The sequence below is a fragment of the Clinocottus analis genome, unplaced genomic scaffold (assembly GCF_023055335.1).
Source record: "Clinocottus analis isolate CAN_PGR_092001 unplaced genomic scaffold, fCliAna1.0.p SCAF_18, whole genome shotgun sequence".
Classification (NCBI taxonomy): Eukaryota; Metazoa; Chordata; class Actinopteri; order Perciformes; family Cottidae; genus Clinocottus; species Clinocottus analis.
Window position 1 is genome coordinate 15,082,119 of NW_027175909.1, and position 20,215 is coordinate 15,102,333.

The 20,215-nt window shown below is 43.2% G+C and overlaps 3 protein-coding genes across 10 annotated transcripts in view; all 3 read left to right on the forward strand.

Annotated features, from left to right (window-relative positions):
• The window catches only part of tnikb (TRAF2 and NCK interacting kinase b), a 42,157-nt gene extending 34,913 nt beyond the window's left edge, over nucleotides 1-7,244 (forward strand). For 6 of the 7 annotated variants that reach the window (XM_068582002.1, XM_068582006.1, XM_068582003.1 and 3 more), the window contains 4 exons: nucleotides 363-512; nucleotides 1,197-1,356; nucleotides 3,109-3,248; nucleotides 3,900-7,244. In XM_068582002.1, the coding sequence (XP_068438103.1) occupies nucleotides 363-512; nucleotides 1,197-1,356; nucleotides 3,109-3,248; nucleotides 3,900-3,983 (534 nt within the window). In that variant the 3' untranslated portion in view covers nucleotides 3,984-7,244. The remainder of the gene's footprint in view (nucleotides 1-362; nucleotides 513-1,196; nucleotides 1,357-3,108; nucleotides 3,249-3,899) is intronic. The other variant, XM_068582007.1, reaches the window with a different exon arrangement.
• Nucleotides 7,245-8,980: 1,736 nt separating this feature from the next.
• On the forward strand, nucleotides 8,981-15,024 carry eif5a (eukaryotic translation initiation factor 5A). Of its 2 annotated transcripts, none has more exons than XM_068581739.1 (5): nucleotides 8,981-9,133; nucleotides 10,668-10,856; nucleotides 12,642-12,746; nucleotides 13,314-13,445; nucleotides 13,737-15,024. In XM_068581739.1, the coding sequence occupies exons 2-5, from the start codon at nucleotides 10,689-10,691 to the stop codon at nucleotides 13,800-13,802; spliced, it is 471 nt and encodes a 156-aa protein (XP_068437840.1). In that variant the 5' UTR covers nucleotides 8,981-9,133; nucleotides 10,668-10,688; the 3' UTR covers nucleotides 13,803-15,024. The 2 variants fall into 2 exon arrangements, with proteins under 2 accessions (XP_068437840.1, XP_068437841.1); XM_068581740.1 differs by lacking the exon at nucleotides 8,981-9,133 and adding an exon at nucleotides 9,713-10,300.
• A 1,152-nt stretch (nucleotides 15,025-16,176) lies between these two features.
• rpl22l1 (ribosomal protein L22-like 1) lies at nucleotides 16,177-17,777 on the forward strand. Its single transcript, XM_068581919.1, is given in 5 exon segments — nucleotides 16,177-16,203; nucleotides 16,205-16,270; nucleotides 17,097-17,210; nucleotides 17,380-17,501; nucleotides 17,592-17,777. Coding segments are annotated over 5 exon segments (477 nt in total). The 3' UTR covers nucleotides 17,740-17,777.
• Nucleotides 17,778-20,215: the final 2,438 nt, after the last annotated feature.

Genomic DNA, 20,215 nt, shown 5'->3' on the forward strand with positions numbered 1-20,215 from the left:
ACGGTACAGTTGCAAATTATCTTTTTTAAATTGGAATTTTAACGTCATCGTCTATTTTCTCTTTTTTATGGAAGCCCATTTCCGCGAAAAAAAGAAAAAAAAATTTGGACCAAAAAAAAATTAAGAATTATTAGGACCCCCCAAAAAAAAAGATCAACTCTTTTTTTAAATTCTTTTTTTCTTTGGTCTTAATTTTTTTTTTTTTTTTTTTTGTGGTGGAAATGGGCTTCCTTTTTTTTTAGATAACTTTGACTTGACACTTTTTTTACGTTGTTGTGTCGCCGTCAGTTGGTAGTTGTGTGCGTTTTCTTCGTTGTCGTTACCTCAAAGTGTTTGAACGCTCTGCTGTTCTTCCCCCTCAGTCCTTCACTGACCTGCAGCACCGCCCCCAGCTGGTGGACCTGACCGTGGAGGAGGGCCAGAGGTTAAAGGTCATCTACGGCTCCAGCGTCGGCTTCCACGTCATCGACGTGGACTCCGGAAACCCCTACGACATCTACATCCCCTCACATGTTAGTGTGTGTGTGTGCGTGTGGGTGCGAGCGAGTGTGTGTGTGTCTGTTATATCAACAGAACATGTTACTTTTTTATTTACGTTTTAATTCAGTGAGATGAAGTGATTGAAAAAACATGAATTAATGAACGCGTGACTGAATGAAACGATTGATCGGCTGCCTTAATGGATGACTGAATGAATGAGTGAGTGAATAAATGAGTGAATGATGAGAAAATGGTTGATCGGCTGCCCTAATGAGTGAGTGAATGGAGGAGAAAATGATTGATCGTCTGCCTTAATGGCTGAATGGACAGATGAGAACATTATTGTTTCAACTGCCTTAATGGGTGAGTGAGTGAGTCAATAAATAAATGAATGAGAGTGAGCGTGTGGTCTGGTTCCAGTAAGAGATGGATGGTGGAAGGAGACGTAACCACAGCCGGCGCCTCACGTTGCTTCATGCAGCCGTGAATCGCGCCGTTGCTCGTGTGGCGGGAGACTCCATTGTTGCAGCAGTTTCTTCTCTCTCGAGGGTGGGGACGGTGGGGGAGGGGGGTGTGTGCGGGGTGGAGGGAGGGTGTGTCCAGACCCCCCCCCTTCCACCTCACCACCCAGCCTTGTGAACTCACGGCAGCTCCTAATCCCCTGCCCAAACTCCCCCTCCAACCCCCCACCCCTCCCCCGTGTGTCGCCCCGGCAGATTCAGGGTCAGGTGACCCCGCACGCCATCGTGGTTCTGCCCAAGACGGACGGCATGGAGATGCTGCTGTGCTACGAGGACGAGGGCGTCTACGTCAACACCTACGGACGCATCACCAAAGACGTGGTGCTGCAGTGGGGCGAGATGCCCACCTCCGTCGGTACGTCAACCAAATCAGCTCGCTTCTCCCCCCCTGATCCCTGACCTCTGACCTCCTGTACGCGGTGTCAGCAGATCATCTTTTCACCCTCACTACTATCTACCACACCTCCTCCGTTCAAAGCAACACTCCTCTCTCTCCTCCTGCCTTCTGCTTTCAGTTGCACCTCTAAACGAGAAGCCCAGACTGTAGCCTCACCTGTTTCATTACCTGCTCTAAAGGAGCGCCACAGGGTTTTTTTGGGGGGGAAGGTTGAACAGACTGTTCAACTGTATTTGGCGACGTGATGAAAACATAAAGTTCGGAGCCCAAAAGCGTCCACGTGAGAACCGAACCGCTCTGTTGCTTCATGCTAACACTTTGTTGAACGAGAACCTGGCCGGGGCTTTTATTTTGGTAAATGAAGGGGAAATAACACCACAATATATCATTATCGTCATTTATAAGTTTTTCGCAGTTAAAAGAATATAAAATTGGCCGATATTCATGTTTTAACTTAAATTTTCCTTAAATGTGTTTCTTTTTTAAGAATTGTGACCAAAATATGTCAATAGATAGCCTGCAATGCTATTTATAACAATAAATAAAAGAGGAATTTGAAGTATGAGATGCAAAGAGCTCTAAAAAATAGAGAAAGCGTTGTCATGAAGCACTGGAGAGTGGCGATCTATTGGAGAGTTTCTGTCATATGTTCTCATCACTTTAACAGGTGAGTTGACCAAATATTTACAACCCAAAAATTCGGAGTATCTCTTGAATGTCACGTGTTGAACATCCATCTCCTGCATGAGCTGCGGAACTAACACACAGCTTCTTTTTTAAAATACTATGATTTTATATGTTTGTGTGTGTGTGTGTGTGTGTGTGGGGTTGGGGGGTTGTTTGTGTGTTTCTCTTGTAATATCCACACGTTCATCCTTGATTGCGTGAGCTCTAAAAACAACTTACAAGGTATTTTAAAGATAAAAAATGCAATGCATCTAAATCAACGTATCATTTATTGGCACAGAAAGAGGAGACTCGAGCACATCAAGGATGGATCTTGGATCTTATGATCCGAGTCGATCGAAGCCTCGGCGTTGTGTCTTTTCCATCCGCCCTTCGCTCTCTCGATTCTCAGATGTCGGTGTACAATATCCTGATTGATTAAACATGTATGTTTGGCTGTGTTCTGCGTGTGGACATCATCTCCTGTTAACATGTTTGTGTGTGTGTGTAATTATTTATTTATTTTTACTACCAGAGACCAGAGTTTCTCACAGCCAAGCCCGCCCCCACCCCGCATTTCCTCTCCTTTGCGTGTTAAAATATACCCAAACATGTCCTGCTGCTGATGCTTCACATCAAAAGTGTCCCACTAGTGAACCACTTGAAGCACACAAAAAAACATGCAAACAACTTCACTTAAACCTGGGGCTCGACATGCAAAGTTCAAACCACCAGCGTCAGTCGATGGTGCTCGCGTTATTCATTTATATCAAATACTGACCACATCCAATGGAAACCCAGCGAGCAGCCTGTCCACGCCGTCCCGACGCCCAAATCCAAGAGTTCACGACCGTTCAAATCAGTCAGAAACTGCTGCAATAATCTCCCTGGAGGTGAGGCGGAGGCCTCAGTGTGTGACTGGCTTGGGTGTGAGACTGGTTTTGAGTCTTCTCCTGTCCAATCCCCCTCTGTGTGTGTGTGTGTGTGTGTGTGCGTGTGCGTGTGTTTGTGTGTGTCTGTTCGTGCCCTCTTCTGTCTCTGCAGCCTACATCCACTCCAACCAGATCATGGGCTGGGGAGAGAAGGCCATTGAGATCCGCTCCGTGGAGACGGGACACCTCGACGGAGTTTTCATGCACAAGCGAGCTCAGCGACTGAAGTTTCTGTCGGAGAGGAACGACAAGGTGAGTGTGAGGACACCTGGACACCTGGACACCTGGACACGTGAAACTACGTAACAAAATTACGTAACTACGAAGTAGCGAAACTACGAAATAGCGAAACTACGAAGTAGCGAAACTACGAAGTAGCGAAACTACGAAGTAGCGAAACTACGAAGTAGCGAAACTACGAAGTAGCGAAACTACGAAGTTGCGAAACTACGAAGTTGCGAAACTATTAGGTAGCAAAACTACTAAATTGCGAAACTACCAAGTTGCGAAACTATTAGGTAGCGAAACTACTAAGTAGCGAAAGTACTAAGTAGCGAAAGTACTAAGTAGCAAAACTACGTCGCAAAACTCTTACGTAGCAGTTAAACTAGGTAACGAAACTACGTAAATATGTGAAGAAATGTCCTAACAAGTGTTTTTGTGCTCTAATAAATCAGGTTTCAATGAGACCAAACAACTTTGTTGTCATTTGAAGGATTCACCATATAAAACTTGTATTCATTTATTTTAAATATGTTAAATTAAACTCCATTTACTATTATTTCACACATCTCACACATGGTTCAACATTGGGGCGTGACCATTATTGAGAAAATCAATAGATGGATAAATAAACCACATCACATCAGGTGCTTTAACGCCGTCCGTCTCTGTTTCCTGCAGGTTTTCTTTGCCTCGGTGCGTTCTGGAGGCAGCAGTCAAGTCTTCTTCATGACCCTCAACAGAAGCTCCATGATGAACTGGTAACCTTCCTCCTCCGACCGACAACTTCTTCTCCTTCACTCTGAACATCGCCCTGACATCAAGAGAGACGGAGGACTCTCTCTCTTTGTGTGTGTGTGTTTGTGTGCGTGTGTGTGTGTGTGTGGAGGAAATCAACGAGCCGCTGAATGGACGTTTGAGCCCCCCTCCCTCCCCCTCCATTCCCGTAAAGATACCCTCCAACTCTAGGGGGCGCTGCAGGCCTCATGGATGGTGTCGCTGACTCCGCCTTCCCCGCAGGCCGTTGGATTGGGCAGACGGTTGTTCTCAAGGGTCTTGATCAAGGCTTTAAAAAGGACACTGACATCCTGCCGAGGAGCCTTTTTTTTGTCCCCATTCGACTGGACGGGGCGCCGTGGAGAAGTTCTCTGTGTAGCACATTAACGAGTTTTTACCGGGTGTTCACACTGCGAGTACCACTCGAATCCTCTTCTACCGCTCTGTGTGATAGTGAGCGAACCGGTTATTAAACGTAGCGTCAATGGAAGGAGAAAACTCTGGATTTAAGTCAGTTGAAATGGTTCTTAAAGGAACTTGTAGTCTTTTAGAGAACTGTTGAAAAAAGCCCTTTCTTTAAAAAAAAGAAAGTGGGTTTCTAACACGACAGCGTGAAGCCACGGCTGAAACCTTTACCTCAAGGTCACTTTGCAAAGCTTTGCAATTGAAGTGTCACCGACGAGCTACTTTCAGTTAGGGTGGAGAGCTTCAATCGAGCGTTTGACATTCATCATCGGACAATCTGACGAGCCTCAAACCAGAATTGTACAGCTGTCGCGCAGATTTAGACTTTATTGGACTGGTTTTTGCACCTTTAAAAAAAAAAAGAGATTTTATTGTTTCATGTTAATGCATTGAAGACCTTCACAGAAATAAAACAAAAAACGTAAAGTGGACACATGTCATTTTCAAGCTTTTTTAAGAAGAATTCAGCACGATGCCACTGACGAGACGTCAAATCAGCTTCTGAATATCACAGTCCTCGTTGTAGTCGTCGTCTAAAACACTCGTGACGACTGATCTCAATCAATGTTTCAGGTAGCAAAACTACTAAGTAGCAAAACTACTAAGTAGCAAAACTACTAGCTAGCAAAACTACTAGCTAGCAAAACTACTAGCTAGCGAAACTACTAAGTAGCAAAACTACTAGCTAGCGAAACTACTAGCTAGCGAAACTACTAGCTAGCGCAAACTACTAAGTAGCAAAACTTACTTTATTGGACTAATTTTGCACCTTTTAAAAAAGATTTTATTGTTTCGCGTCCATGCATTTAGGACCTTCACAGAAACAAAACAATAAACTTAAAGTGATACGCACGTCATTTTCAAGCTTTTCTAAGAAGGATCCAGCGCGATCCAACGAGATGTCGAATTCAGCTTCTAAATATCACGGTCCTCGTTGTAGTCGTCGTCTGAAACCGCTCGTGACCACAGAATCTCAGTCGATGTTTTCGAGACTAAACATCTTGTAGCAAAAACCTTCCAGGCTGTCTGAAGCAAAACGTTCCATCTAGAATCCGTTGAAACCCGGAATAGTTGCACGTTGTTTCCGCTGGTCGTCACCCAATAGTCTGGAGGAAGTGAACGGACTCGATGACGGTGTCGCTCGCAGTGTGAACACTCACTTCGAGCGCTGCTGCTGAAACACCTTCCCCCTTTAGCAGAGGGAAGAAGAAGAAAAAGAAAACCCACATAAAAAGCAACGAGAGTCACGGGGGAAATCAGACATTTTGTACTCGCCCTGAAGACGCCGTACGGTTGGTTTCAGCCACTCCGTCCTGCTGTTGTTTCTGGGAGCGGGGGAAAGGAAGGTTGTAGATATTGTATTATTGCTGCAACAGCAACACAATAACAAAAGATCTTCACGTCGTTTCTCGCAAAAGAAGAACTTGGCGTTCGGTAATCGCCAAACCTCTGGAGGTTTTTCTGCGCTTTGTTTGTTTCTCTCCACTTCTTCCTGTCCCTGCTGTTGTGTGTACGCTGTAAATACTCACCTTGATGTTAAAAAGTAGATGAGGACACTGGAAAAGAAGAAAAAAATAATGATAACAGTCTTTTTTTTTTCTTCTCACGCCTCCTTCTGTTTCTCTCAGACGGGAAAGCGTTTTGTTCTTTTGTGACGAGCGAAAACTTGCACAAACGTTTGGTTGGCACTCTTTTTCTCCGTAGTTCATCACTGTTTAAGTTGTGCATTTTTTGCATGGTGACATACACGTTTTACCTGTCGTCACTTGTTATGAATTGTACGTTTTTAAGGCAATACACGGACTTGTCTGACTGTAGAAGCTGCACGCCGAGAGTCAAACTTTCTACACGAGTCCCGAGGAGTTTCTTTTTGTCTTTTTAGGTTGTTTCTTTCCTCACAAACACTGAGCTGTAAAGTGAAAGTTTTTTGAACGCATGTGGGCTTTTTTATCTCACGATTAAGTCAAGATTGTACACTGGATAATTACAAGTTTACCATTAAATATATATTTTAGTTTCTTTGTTGTTGATGCTCACACCCAGAGCAGCTTATATAAAGAGCGAGCGGGACGAGCTCAGCATCACTTTGCGGATGTTTTTCTATTTTTATTAATCTGTTTCGCTGGGTTGGCGACGGTCTCCGTAAACGCCGACGATTGTGGGATTGTGATCGGGGCTGCGAGAGAGGAAAGCGGTTCACCTTTTACTTGATATTTGGTTTTCTTCATTGACCTTAAAGGTGATCGGCCAGCCGAAGCCTTCTACATGTGCAGGATGTTAGCATTAATCAGCACCCTGTGAATAAAGGTCAGTGTGCGAGACCGTAGATAAAAAAATAAAAAAAGATATATATATATATAAATATATATATACCGTAAGAATTTTCGTTATATCTTACTGATCATTTTAGAGAAAGACAAAAAAAACAACACTTATTATAGCTTAGTTGTCTTTCTACACAATAGAGAACATAGCTATGAGAATTTCTAAAAACAAAACAAAAAAACAATGTTTTTATTGTGGTATTATTTGTATTTGTATTTCAATTTTTGTACGTATCAAGACTGTGAACGTATGTACGGCTGCCAGCCTCCGAGTGTGTGTGTGTGTGTGTGTGTGTGTGTGTGTGAACAGGTGTGTGCACAGGTGTGTGACATGCATGTGAGTGTATGTTTTCACCTTGTCTGAATCACTGGAATCAGTCAAAAGACGACCTCAATCTGGTGACACACATCTGTGATGTTTGAAACTCTTCAAAATAAATGTCCTCTCCTTGTACAGCAACACTTCCTGCTTCACTCGCTTTCTTCCCACTGGATCTGGACCGCAACGTTCCGGCACTGTGGATCACTTGCAATCGTTAATAATAATAAAAAAAACAGAATGAAAGTGATCAATTTTGATATTTCAACAACATGTATTGCACACTGTGGTGCGTAGGAAAAAAAACATAATACACAAATGATATTGAATTCGTAGAAAAAAAAATCCCACACACTTGTACTCACTTCGTTAAGAAGTACAACAGTCTGGTTCACTTATACGGAAAAGATCAATATGGCTGCAGCGCGAGTGCTGCAAGTATCTGCTATTGATCATCTGTGATGTCAATTAAACTTAATGCAGAATTATATAGTAATCTTCCAGAGACCAGGGTACAAAACTAACTTCTACTATGATAACTTGTTTTTGCTCTAGAATGGAAGAGGGAGTTTTATTTAAGTAAGTAAATAAGTAGTATTGCAGCAGGTTTGCTCAGTAGAAAAGTGTGGGTGGCTCTTAAAAGAGCCGTTTTGGACGTGCTTGGGCATTCCACGGTGTTTGGCAATGGGACAGGTCCTTCAGCAGAGATGAGGATGTGAAGGCCTGCCTCACCCTGAAGGCCTCTCTCGCTGAGTTACTGGCAGCAGTTCTTCCCAGATCTGGCAGTGGCTCCACCTCTCCAACCGGTACGCTCCCTGCAGTGGTTTGGGTTGTCCTCTGCAGGACATTATGTGCAGAACACATGGAGTACACAACACAGGAGCACGCCTCCACATCCTCTACTGGGAAGAAAGGACCTCAAAGGCATTCTCCACAACCTTTTGTCTATATCACTAAAGTTATGTTACAGTAAATAAATATGCATTATATTCACAGATTATATATATTTGATGCAAATACTTACATGCTTGAGTAAATTAGTTTATTCCATATGTATTTGTATGAAAATCAATTTTAAAAAAATCAATCAAACTTTATTTAAGACTAAAGGTCCATATAATATAAAACGTTAAATAAACTAGCAGGAGCTGGTATGGAGCTGGAGACCAGTACTATATGGACTAAGATTATTGACAATCATGCACCCGGTATTACATGCTTTTAATTGCTTTGCCAGATCATACATATATAAATTATAAAGAACTGGGGACAAAATCCTCCCTTGTCGTGCATCATTGCTGACCCCAAATGGGGCTGAGACACTTTGATTACATAAGAAACAGATGAGTTTTGACCTCCATATTTGATCACAATTTATTTTAAAGCATATATACACACAAGTTAGTGTCATGTTTAACTTTGAAGCCCATTATCTGTGGAGTCAATAAACTCAGATAATCTATAATACAGCTTTTTGACAGAATGATGGCAAAGGCATTTGCTGTAATTATCTAAACTACATACTTTACCAGCTCTGTCTGACAGTTTATGTTCAATAAAGTATTTTTACACCGTGATATTGCTCCTTTTACTTGAGTAAAAGAATATTTCTTCCACAGCTTCTTATTTTGTGTGTATATGTTGCTCCATGGGATAGCTACGTTTACTCTGCAAAGTAATTTAAATAGTTGTATAACATGTATATTGTATGACAATGTATGTTTAAGCAAGTACTTATACACTGTAATATTGCTACTTTTACTTCAGTAAAAGATGATTTCTAGTGGGACAGGGGCCCCCCAACTCTTCTTGAGGAGCCCGAGAGACGCGTCTCTCCCTGCGGACGTCCCCCGGTGTCCGAGAGCCGCCGCTGACGTGGTTGCCATGTTTGATTAAGTCAGACCTGGCAACCCTTTCTGCCCGGCCGCCACCGGAAAACATAAACGCCACCCCTCCCATCTCCCGTCTACGGGTGCTGCAGTAAAGTTGGCCGCGCGTGCGCACACTCGGTCCTCTTTTTTTCTTGGAAGGTAAGTGTGCCATGGCGCGTGTTTCTGCCTTTAGGGGGATAAATGGGGCACCTAACGGCTTTTTAAGTGAACCGATAACGGTTTCGGACGTGCTACGGTGCGCGCGCGGCGCTCCGAGCCACAGCGGGAGTCGTTATTTTAATTTCTCAGTGGTCTGGAGGCGGTCGCAGGGCAAGGGTGTGGGTGCCCGTGTTACCAGGGTTTAATCAAAGGGACAAGAGGCCTTCGGAATAACGCTTGTCATTCTCCCCACTAATGTCCACAACGTGTTTTCTGCAAAATGTGAAGCGAACGGTCCATACGTCATCGGACCGTTTAAGATGTCGACAGTTTGAAACACAAAGGGCCTCGCGAGCAGCAACTGCCTTCGACCGAGCGTTAAAAAAAAACACCTTTTTAAAAATGGTACTAGGCTGAATGGACGGTTAGCTGCGCGTGAGCTAACATAACGGTTTTTTGTGTGTGCGGCAGCGCCCGGTAGCCGATTTATAAACCTCACGGCGGTGTCAGTCCGTCCTAACGAGGCTATTTAGTCTAATAAAGGTATTTTAAATCGAAAAATACAAGTGTGTGTGTGTATATATGTTTATACGTGACGTTATTGTTTAACTGTCGCTGTTGCTCTGGTAGACTCCAGGCCAGCTAACTCGCTCGCGCTAGCTGTCGTATTTGTATTTATTTTTAATACTTAAAGGACCCCTTTTAATCCATCAAAGAGCACATATTTGTGTTTATCTTTAATGTATTTTAGGCTATTTGTGTTTTAGCAATTAGCTCATGCTGTTTTTGTCAAGATGAATGTTTGCCAACATTTTTTAAAAAAAAAATAGATTATTGCTCGGCTTGAAAGTAGCCTCGTAGTGAGTCGGAGGGGCAAGTTGTTTTACACTTAAATATTTAGACTTTGTTTTGTTTTCTGCAGATCATGAGGGTGCTACTTTTTCCGAGATCTCGCGATAATCTAGTCCACAGTTTGGGGCCCTGAGAAGGCTGCACTCGCCCAGAGAAAGAAGGCCATTAAACTGGCATTTAACCCACAACAACTGCGAAAAATTGAGACCGTAAATTTATATTTTTGTTTGCAGAAATCATTGTTTTTTTTCAGAGGGGGGGACAAATCTTACTTATGTGTTTATTCATGTACAGCCTTGATTGGTGAACGACAATGTGAGGATCTGATTTTGTTTTATTCCTTTATTATTGTTTTGATATCTAGAGCCAGCTGTGTTTTGATTCCAACAGCTGTTGTGTACACATCAAACATTTTAACACTTTAAATCCCTGCCAGATGTTGTTTTTGTGATTGTCAACAATTTTTGATGGGACGTTCGAGTCAGTCTCTAAATCCCAAATCTGTTGCTTTCTACTCTAGATGTACATCTATAAACCACCATCAGGAGATAGTTTTAATTTACATCACATGCATCAACCTCAGGATTATTCTGCACAACATTCTATCAGTTAAGAGTCCAGCTCATTTGTTCCGCATATTTGTTCTGTGTTCCATACTGAGATCTGTAAATATCTCTTGCAGCACTGCTGACCCCATCGCACCATGTCAGATCCCGATCTTGACTTCACGGTTGGCGAGTCTGGCGCCTCCGCCACCTACCCCATGCAGTGCTCTGCTCTGCGTAAGAACGGGTACGTGGTGCTGAAGGGACACCCCTGCAAAATTGTGGAGATGTCCACCTCCAAGACCGGCAAGCACGGTCATGCCAAGGTAAAAATGACAACAATTTATAATTCAAGCGGTTTGTTGTCACTTGTTTGTTATGAAAGACAAATGTTGGGCAAATGCTTTCGCTGCAAGACTTTGCAAAAGAAGACCAAAAAATATAATGGTAAATATAATTGCATACATGATGTATTAAATAAAATTAGCACAAAAAATGTTGAGTCTTCGGCGATTGATGGAAATAGTTAAATTGTGGTAACGCGGCCCCCGTCAAAATGAGAGCAGCTGTTAAGTGGCAGTGCAAAGTTTTAAATGGAATTTGGTAATACAAACTCGACCAGTGTCCAAGATGGCAGAGACCTGAGGCTCGGCTTTGGGCTTCTCGGATTTCAGCTTAGTCTGATTCAAGCTGCCTGTGTGGTTCCTGCCTAAAGTGTCTCTGGTGAACTTTCTAACTGGTCCTGAATCCGTCTCAGTCTATATATGTTTCTACGGAGTTGTTCTTAAGGCTCCTCCTCGGAGCCATCGGGTCGGATTCTGGTGAAACCAGATGACATCATGCAGCTCGGACTTAAGCAGAGACCAGTCCAACGTGGACTAGACCCAGATCAATATTCACCTGCAGCCTCGGACCTGCAGTCGGCGCTCCGGAGAAAGGAGGAGCGCTCAGCTCCCAGCAGCAGCAGCAGCAGCAGCAGCAGCAGCAGCAGCAGCAGCAGCAGCAGCAGCATCTCCTCCTCCAGGAGCACAGCTTCTCCTCTCTGCTGGGTGACCCATGCCGGATTGGTGGACCCGCTGGAGGGAAGGGACACTAAGGAGAACCAGGAGTTATCGGACTGTCAGAACCCAGCCAAAGTAACATGAGAAGTTTTCTAACGGGAGTCTGGTGTTCAGAAACGCCACCGCTTTCCACTTCGGGGGACCACCAACACAAACTGAAAAGTCCTTGTTGGAGCATTCGTTGGTCACCTTATCTTTTCTTTTTCTATCAATACTGTGGTTTTGCCACATGTACTTTGCCCTCCTGTTGGGCTCGGCATAGATGGACAGATTTAGATTATGGCTATACATTTTCAAAGTTAATCGTCACTTGACACTTCCTAAACCGGTGTGGGGCGGCATTTGCATTGGTTTCTTCATGGTTCATGATCTGTCCACCGATGGATAATAACCTTGTTTGTTGATGCCACCTCCTGTTAAATGAAACGATATGTAATTTATGATCCGTTTTTCAATAGAAGAAAAAAGAAAGAAAGAAACATACACTTTCATTAATCCCCTTGGGGAAATTCTTCTCTGCATTTGACCCATCCTTGATTAAGGAGCAGTGGGCTGCCCTGTGAGGCGCCCGGGGAGCAACGAGGGGTTAAGTGTCATGTTCAGAGACACTTCAACGTGTGGACTGTGGGGGGACTGTGGATCGAACCGGCTACCTTGTGGTAACGGGACGACCTCTCATCTCCCTGAGCTACAGCCGCCCTTTATTTGACGAAACTTTTTTTGTCATATTACATACATACGTACATGCAATTTGGTCTCTGCATTTAACCCATCCATAGCAATATCGGAGCAGTGGGCTGCTGAAAAGCACCCGGGAAGACACTAAGGGGGGTTCTGTATCTTGCTCAAGGACAGTTCGGCACGCAAACTATGGGGAGACCAGGGATCAAACAGTCTACCTTGCAGACCATGCATTCCCATGAGCTGGAAGTTTTGCATCATAATTTTTCCTGTGGTTTGTGTGCTGCGTTCATAAACTTCATATTCTGCACAGATTAACCCCCGCCCGACTTGACATGGCCTTGTAATAAACATTTTCTTCTCTTTAAGGTCAACATGGTTGGCATCGACATCTTCACCAACAAGAAGCATGAAGATATGTGCCCCTCCACCCACAACATGGATGTTCCCTCCATCAAGAGGCTGGATTACCAGGTATGCCGGCCGGCCAAACAACCCTCGAGCGCTCTTATCGCACAAGTAGTTGACCAAAGAATGCATGACTTTGGAAGGACGTGACCGCAGCCTTCTGGTCTGGCTTTTCTTTGCTCAGCATTGATTTTAGGAGCTGCTGGATACCATTTGATCTGATCACGGGTACTATTTTCATGACATATTTTTTTTTTATTCATCTTCAATTTTCCTTAATGTAATATGCTCTGCTATTTTATTTTATTGTATTGTGTATATTGAGTATTTTACATATTTGTATGTCTCCTATGTAACTTTGCTTGCTGCTGCTACAAACAAATGTCCCCCTGGGGATGTGTACACACACACACACACACACACACACACACACACACACACATATATAATCTTCCCATATGAACAAAAGAAAAAATATAACCAAACGGCACTTGCTTGCTGAGAAAAATATATAAAAAAGCTTAGTTGTTGTCATTTTATTTGACTTAATATATTGGTCGGTGCTGCGCTTTCTTTAGCGCCTTAAAGGTTGGAATAACAGCAATGTTTTCCTTTGTATCCTCGCCTTCCCAGCTGGTTAACATCAACGAGGGCTTCATGTGCCTGATGAGCGACACCGGTGACATTAGGGAGGATCTGCGTGTCCCCGACAGCGAAATTGGCAGAGAAATCGAGTCAAAGTTTGAAGCTGGTGACGAATTCATGGTGAGTTTTTCTTATTTTTTTTTTAAATTTATTTTTAAATGACATGTGTCACAAGATGCCTTGAGGGTGTATTCATGGAAAAATGTGAATAATGATGCGGCAAATTCTTGATTTCATTTTCCACTTATAGCCAAACGGTGCCCCACGATGGGGGCGGGGTAGGAGTTAAAATGCTAGGCTTGCGAGCTGCGTATAAAGTTTCAGATGATTGACTCGAACGTGTGTGTGTCCGTGTGTGTGTGTGTGTCCGTCCGTGTGTGTGTGTGTGTGTGTGTGTGTGTGTGTCCGCAGGTCACCGTCATCGCTGCCATGGGCGAGGAATGTGCTGTCGCTACCAAGGTCTTGGCCAGCAAATAAGGAGACGGACTTGGCTTCCCCGGCAACAAGCTCCACCCACAACCAGTCTCTTGCATTCTCATTGGTTCTGTCACCAAAGCGTCGGCCTTCACAGACAACCTCAATCATTCTGTTGTGATTTCGCTCATCATTTTTATTCCCCCTGATCCTCCCCATCTCCCTGTCCCCTTTTTTTTTTTTTTTTTTTTCATTTCTCTTTTCCATTTGCTGTTTGAGGGAAAAGTTCCACCGCAGCTCGCTGCGTGGCCCTCTGCTCTGATCATCGAGGTTTTGTTTGGCAACAATCTACTTTATATATAAAAAACGATTTCAAAAAATAACGATCGGTTGCTCATTTCTGCTTATTTTTTGCCTTCGGAAGTATTGGTTTTGCCACTCAAATTCCTGAATGTTTTAATAACAACGGGATTTAGCTTTTGTATAATTCTTTTTTTTCTCCTTTTTTTTAATATATATATTCTTGAATATAGCGGGTCTAAAGCCTTTTAGAGGGAATGGGTGAGGGTGCAGTTTTTGAGTTGTTGAAGCAGTGGGAGGGGCGGGTGGTCCCTGTAGATTTAAAGTTCTGGTTTAGGCCGTCCCTCTAGCAGCCATACCGCTTCCCAGCATGGCCGCCGCGTGTGATTTGGGGCTCGACGAGCCTCATTTTCTTTCCTCCTAACTGCTGGGATTGGCACTTGAGGTCCACCCTAGCATGTCAAAGCTCTAAAACCAAGAAAAGAGAAGTTTTTTTGTTTTTCCCTTCCTCTCTTTAAGACAAACGGAAACTACAGTGATTTTTACCCCTCGTGATGCCAGTCTCTTGTCTGTGTAGACCTCGGGGTGGGGAGGGAGGGTGTGTGTGCGTGCGTGTGTGTGTGTGTGTGTGTGTGCGCACTCGCACCTTGTCCACCGGGGCGGTCGAGGGCTCGCCCCGCTGCCCCCTGGCCACCCCCCCCTCCCTCCCTCCTCCTCCCCCTCTCTCCCCCCAAATACAAAAGGAGTGTTATACTTTATTTTGAGAGGCATGAGTGTGTAGCGGTGTGGGCTTCCCAAATGTGGGAGGCGGTTTGCAGTGAGGCGTGTTTCCTTTTTTTTCTTTTTTTTTCCCGAGGGACTCGATCGGGTTGGGGAGGGTGGTAGAGTTGCAAACTTTTTTGTTCACTCGAGGCCTTTGTCACCTGACTGGAGATGGCAAAAAAAAATTAATAAAACGATGAAACAAATGGACAAAAACGGCAAACTACGTCTGGTTTTCTGTCTCTCATATATCCACTGTAATTGTTAACGGTTCGGTCAAAGTGAAACACGATGGACATAATGTGCTCAGATTATTTTTTTTAATAAAGCTAAATTGTACATTTTGTTTGTGCTGAAATCTGCTGGGAGGTCAATCATACTGAGATGTCTGGATGTTTAAGTGGAGGGGAAATGTATAATTTGTACTTTTGATCATGAAATGCACAAGTTTTAAAGGGCTCCTGAAAGTTTTACTCTTCTTCCATTTTATTTGCTTCAATCGTGTTCAAGAAAATACTGACAAATACTCTCATCAAAACTCCTGCTTCAGATGTTCAGATCAAACTTCTTTCCAGTATGGAGTGTTAACAGTAATCCTCAGGTGTTGTGGGTCACATGACTTGTTTCCATTCCCTGCAAAGTGACAAAACACCTGTTAAATAAACATGGACACCTAATGGGAATCTTGAACGAACAAAAAGACCTGAACTTGAGTGTTTGTTTTTGCACTGCAGATCCAATCTGACTTCACAGACTTGCAAAACAAAATGTAGGGAACTTACGATGACTCAGAATTAGGGAGAAAATGAGAAAACCAGTGAGACACACCCTGCCTGCATGTGCCACCCCACGGTGGAAAAAAGAGATGCAACATGGTTTGTCTGACTCATTGTGGACGGGGTTTTTATTTTGTGTGTTCATATGAATGCAGCTGAATGAACCGGGCTGTTCAACAGGGCAAGGTGTGTGTGTGTGTGTGTGTGTGTGTGTGTGTGTGTGTGTGTGTGTGTGTGTGCGCGCATGCATGTGAGGGTGTGTGAGTGTTTGAATAAGCTGTGAATAATTGACCAAGCTCAGCAGGTTTATTATCGGGCTCCGTTTTGGTCTGTGACTGACCTTTGGGCCTGCATCATCCAACACAGACAGCTGCTGAAACCAAGAGGCAAAACCTCCACCATAAATCACTTGTTTTCACATAAAACTTGATTTAATTTAAACAAACCGTCGTTATTGTTGGTAAAAAATGAAGCTAAAAGAAAAAGTGGATGGTAAATGGGAATTCGGCGATGCCATCGGTCACTTCGGAACTCGATAATTGGGCTATTTTTCCGGATTCTTGTGTTGTGTGTCGTCAGCGATACTGGGGTTACCATGTATGGCGAGGGCGTTCCACGCGGCGCCGTTTGCTGCGTCACCGTTGCGTCACGTCCGGGTCTCCCTTTCACGTCCGCTCTCTCAACATGGCGCCGGTAAGTCCTGCCAGCTCCTCTGGAATCAGATTCAATCTGCCCATTTCAGTGTTTATACCGTCACTTTTTCTCCACATTCTTCATGTCATTTAAAGTAAAACAACTAAATAAAGCTTTAGCAGCGCGACTGTATGTGAAACATCGGTTTTCTATGGCTGGAAACCGAGAAGCTAGTAGAGTTAGCATTAGCTCGTAGTTGTCTTGACGTTTTCTTGCACGTGCTCCATTCATTTGCCCGTAACAGTCGGCCAATCTCCATTGTATTAATGCAATTTTGTCTATTATCGGTGTTTTTCCGCATCCTGATGGGAAACCTTGTCAGCCTACACGTACTTAAGGTCCCACTGGTCCGTTCGGCATAACTCTTATATTGACTTTAATTCTCAGAATTTGGTATTCACACATTTACACTGATGTAGCAAGAGATATATGTTGTATGTGTTTGATGCACTTATTTGAAAATATATTTCTCATTCCTTATTTACATATATTGTAGTATGTATATTTAATTATATAAATAATTTTTGCATAACAATGCACTTACATTTTATGCAGTTCTTTATATATGTTCATGCTCATAAATACGTTTTTTTGCTAGTATTCTATTGAACTTCTTAATAAAACTGTCACGAGAGTTTTCTTTGGGTTTAATAAAGTTCTACTTCATCTTATTTTTTCTTGCCAAGCCAGCATATCAATGGGCTTTTTATGAAGACAAATTGGTCAACAACAGACTCTGAAAACTGAATGAGGCAATTAAAGAAAGACTAGAAAAATATTAGATTACAGTTCTGAACCTGCTTTTTTCCTTTTTTTTCTCTCACAGCTCAAACAGAAAAGGCCAACGGTCAGCAGGAAGTCCAAAAAGGGAGCTGCATGGAAGTTCACCTTGGACCTGACCCACCCTGTGGAGGATGGCATCCTGGACTCTGCAAGCTTTGTAAGTTGTCCTCCACTCATTAAAAATATGTTTTATTTATTAGGGGCGCTCGTTGAGCGTGTGAAACGTCGCAAGCGGCTAACCCCGTGTCTGGACTAGGGCCCCATTCCCTAGCTCCGAATATACTAGGGTTCTCTTCCCTAGCGCGTCACTGTGTTCTGTCCCACAGGAAACCTTCCTCAAAGAGAGGATAAAGGTCAACGGGAAGACGGGGAATCTGGGCAACATTGTCCAGGTTGGCCGCATGAAGAACAAGATCAACGTTACGTCTGAGAAGCAGTTCTCCAAAAGGTGAGAAGTGAACGTTTTACATTGAAACCCCAGCAAACAAGGTAGGAAATACAAGTTCTGACACTAAACGATGACCCTTTGCCTCGCCAGGTATCTGAAGTACCTAACGAAGAAGTACCTGAAGAAGAACAACCTCCGTGACTGGCTGAGAGTCGTGGCGTCCGACAAGGAGACGTACGAGCTGCGCTACTTCCAGATCAGTCAGGACGACGAGGAAGAGTCGGAGGCAGACGAGTAAAATGTCTGGAGAATAAATGTGCTGGAAAAACGAACAAACTTTTCTGCCTCGCGGGTTTTTCTTGTGTCCTGATGGAGTGATGACATGGGTGTGTTGACAAGTTTACAGTACTTGTATTTCTGCAGGTAAATGGACCAGTCACATAATGCACAGCAAATTATCCCAATTTACGGACTGCAAATATTAAGTGACGATCAAAATATTCTCAGAACAGGACAAAGGCCGTAAACATACATTTTCACATCAAATGAAAGTTTTGTTTTTTTATGCAATGCAGCAACCGTATGATTGTTTTTCATAAAAATAGTCTCAATAAAGTACTCAAATTAGCAATTAGCGTGTTTCAATGTTTCTGATAGTTAACCCGGTGTTATTTATGCTGCAATACATCTTTTATAAAGTACAGTATAACTCGTCTTAAAGAGACGTTATTCATCCTCTTGAGGACCTGTCTCATAAAGTCTTGACTTAAGATTTTAGTAATGTGTGTATGTGTATATATATATATTCAAAATGTGTGCATTTCTCAATTTCCTTGGTTTGTATTGATTATTCAGCGGATGTTCCTATTATTTTGTCCACCCTATGTGTATGGCAGCGTTCAGGCCTCCTGTAGCTGGTTGTGTCGCAGCACACTAAACACTAGGTGGTGCAACAGATACTTATCGCGTAGTTACATTACTTTCATACCCAGAAACCAAAGGGAATACAGACCCAGTTGAAACATTTTTCCTTTTTTTTAAAGCTAAAATCTGAGACCTTCATCCAGGTTATTCTTCTCACTGGTGTGAGTAGAAGTGACGTGTTAAATCAACATATAAGCTCCTTAAAAACATGTTTGTGTTCGCAACTTTGGAGGTGTTCTCTTCACACTAAATGTTTTTTCTCATTAGGTGTCCCCATTTAATTTCCCAATATACAAACATATTAATATTTATCTTTTTTTCTCCGGACTGAAACCTCTGATTTGTTTCATATTTACATAAAGACACTAAAAAAACATCCAAATAGTCTTCTTCAGACTGGCATGATGAGATAGTCCATCTCTCTCGTGTGTTGCTTGAGGCTGCCAACGCAGACCTTTACTCCCTTAAACAGAAAAGGGTGTTTTAGTGTGTGTGTGTGTGTGTGTGTGTCTGGATTCAGTCCTGTTCGCTCATCTGTTGCGTATAAAGCCTCAGGAATGTCTTCACCTTCAGCTGCCCAGCAGTCGGCAGCGGCTGGTGCAAAGAGTTGGTTTTATAAATCGCTCTGAAGAGACACACAGTTAGTACAGTCAGAGTCACGCGTTTAGAAAATATTTTGGGATGGAGACAACAAGTTTATATTTATCTGCGTAGAAAGATAAAGTGATGCAAAATGACTCTAATGAGATACAAAATGACCAGAAAGAGATGCAAAATGACTCTAAAGAGATACAAAATGACCAGAAAGAGATGCAAAATGACTCTAAAGACATGCAAATTGACGAAAAAGAGGCTCAAATTGACTATAAAAAGAGATGCAAAATGTTCTCAGAGCCAGAACTGCTCCAAGTGCTGCAAACTGGATCTGAAGAGCAGCTCAAACTGACGTCTTCAGTCTCACGTTTTGGATCAACTGTTTTCCCCAAAACTTGTCCTGTGAGCCAGTTTGTGTGGACAGAAGCTGAGTGTCTTGTTTCTCCTGTTGTAGACCATCGTGTTATCACGTCTGCTGGTGAAATCTGACTCTGTTCATCATATTACACTGGCAGATAACACAAACCGTTCAGTGTGTACACACACAAAACAACCACAAAAAGATGCAAAACATCTACAAATAGTTGCAAAACTACCCAAATACATGTCTCTTTGAATCTATGGCTCTTGTTCTCATCATAAAAGGGTGGAGAGGGCTTTAAATGTCCAAACTCACTTTACATTACACACCTGGTAACCAAACACACACTCACACACCTCCCTGGACTTCTGTCTTTGTGAGGACCGTTGTATACAGAAGGCCTTTTTCTTTGCCGCTTTTTGTCTCAAATTAAACCTAATTGTAACCCCAAAAACAGGCCTTTGGAGAAGTGAGGATTAGGTAAAATTTCCTCGCTTTCCAAAAAAATACTCCCCACTGTATTGATTCTTACGGTCCTCACTATGTACCACATGCAAGAACTGAGACACACACACACACACACACACACACACCTGGTTATTTTCTCAGCTTGGCGTACAAAGAGTAAAGAAACGTCACCTGTGGCAGCTGCAGCACAAAGTTAACTCACACACCTTCACAGTAGCTATTCTATCCTCCCTCATATGAATTAATTATGACCCCCAAACACACACACACAGACACACACACCTGTCCAGTCTCAGGTGTTGAATAATGTATTTGATCACGTGGCCTCCGGTCTGAAGGATTAACGCTGTCGTCTCCTCACCATTTCCCGCCGGTCTGCAGAGGACGTGGACTCAGCCAACAGCAGCAGGTGAGTGTGTGTTACCTG

What these genes read in the sequence shown, in the direction of transcription:
- eif5a (XM_068581739.1), top strand. Translation starts at nt 10,689, where the DNA reads ATGTCAGATCCCGATCTTGACTTCACGGTTGGCGAGTCTGGCGCCTCC. An exon ending in GCAAGCACGGTCATGCCAAG is followed by an intron (nt 10,857 to 12,641) that starts GTAAAAATGACA and finishes CTTCTCTTTAAG; the next exon opens with GTCAACATGGTTGGCATCGA. An exon ending in TCAAGAGGCTGGATTACCAG is followed by an intron (nt 12,747 to 13,313) that starts GTATGCCGGCCG and finishes TCGCCTTCCCAG; the next exon opens with CTGGTTAACATCAACGAGGG.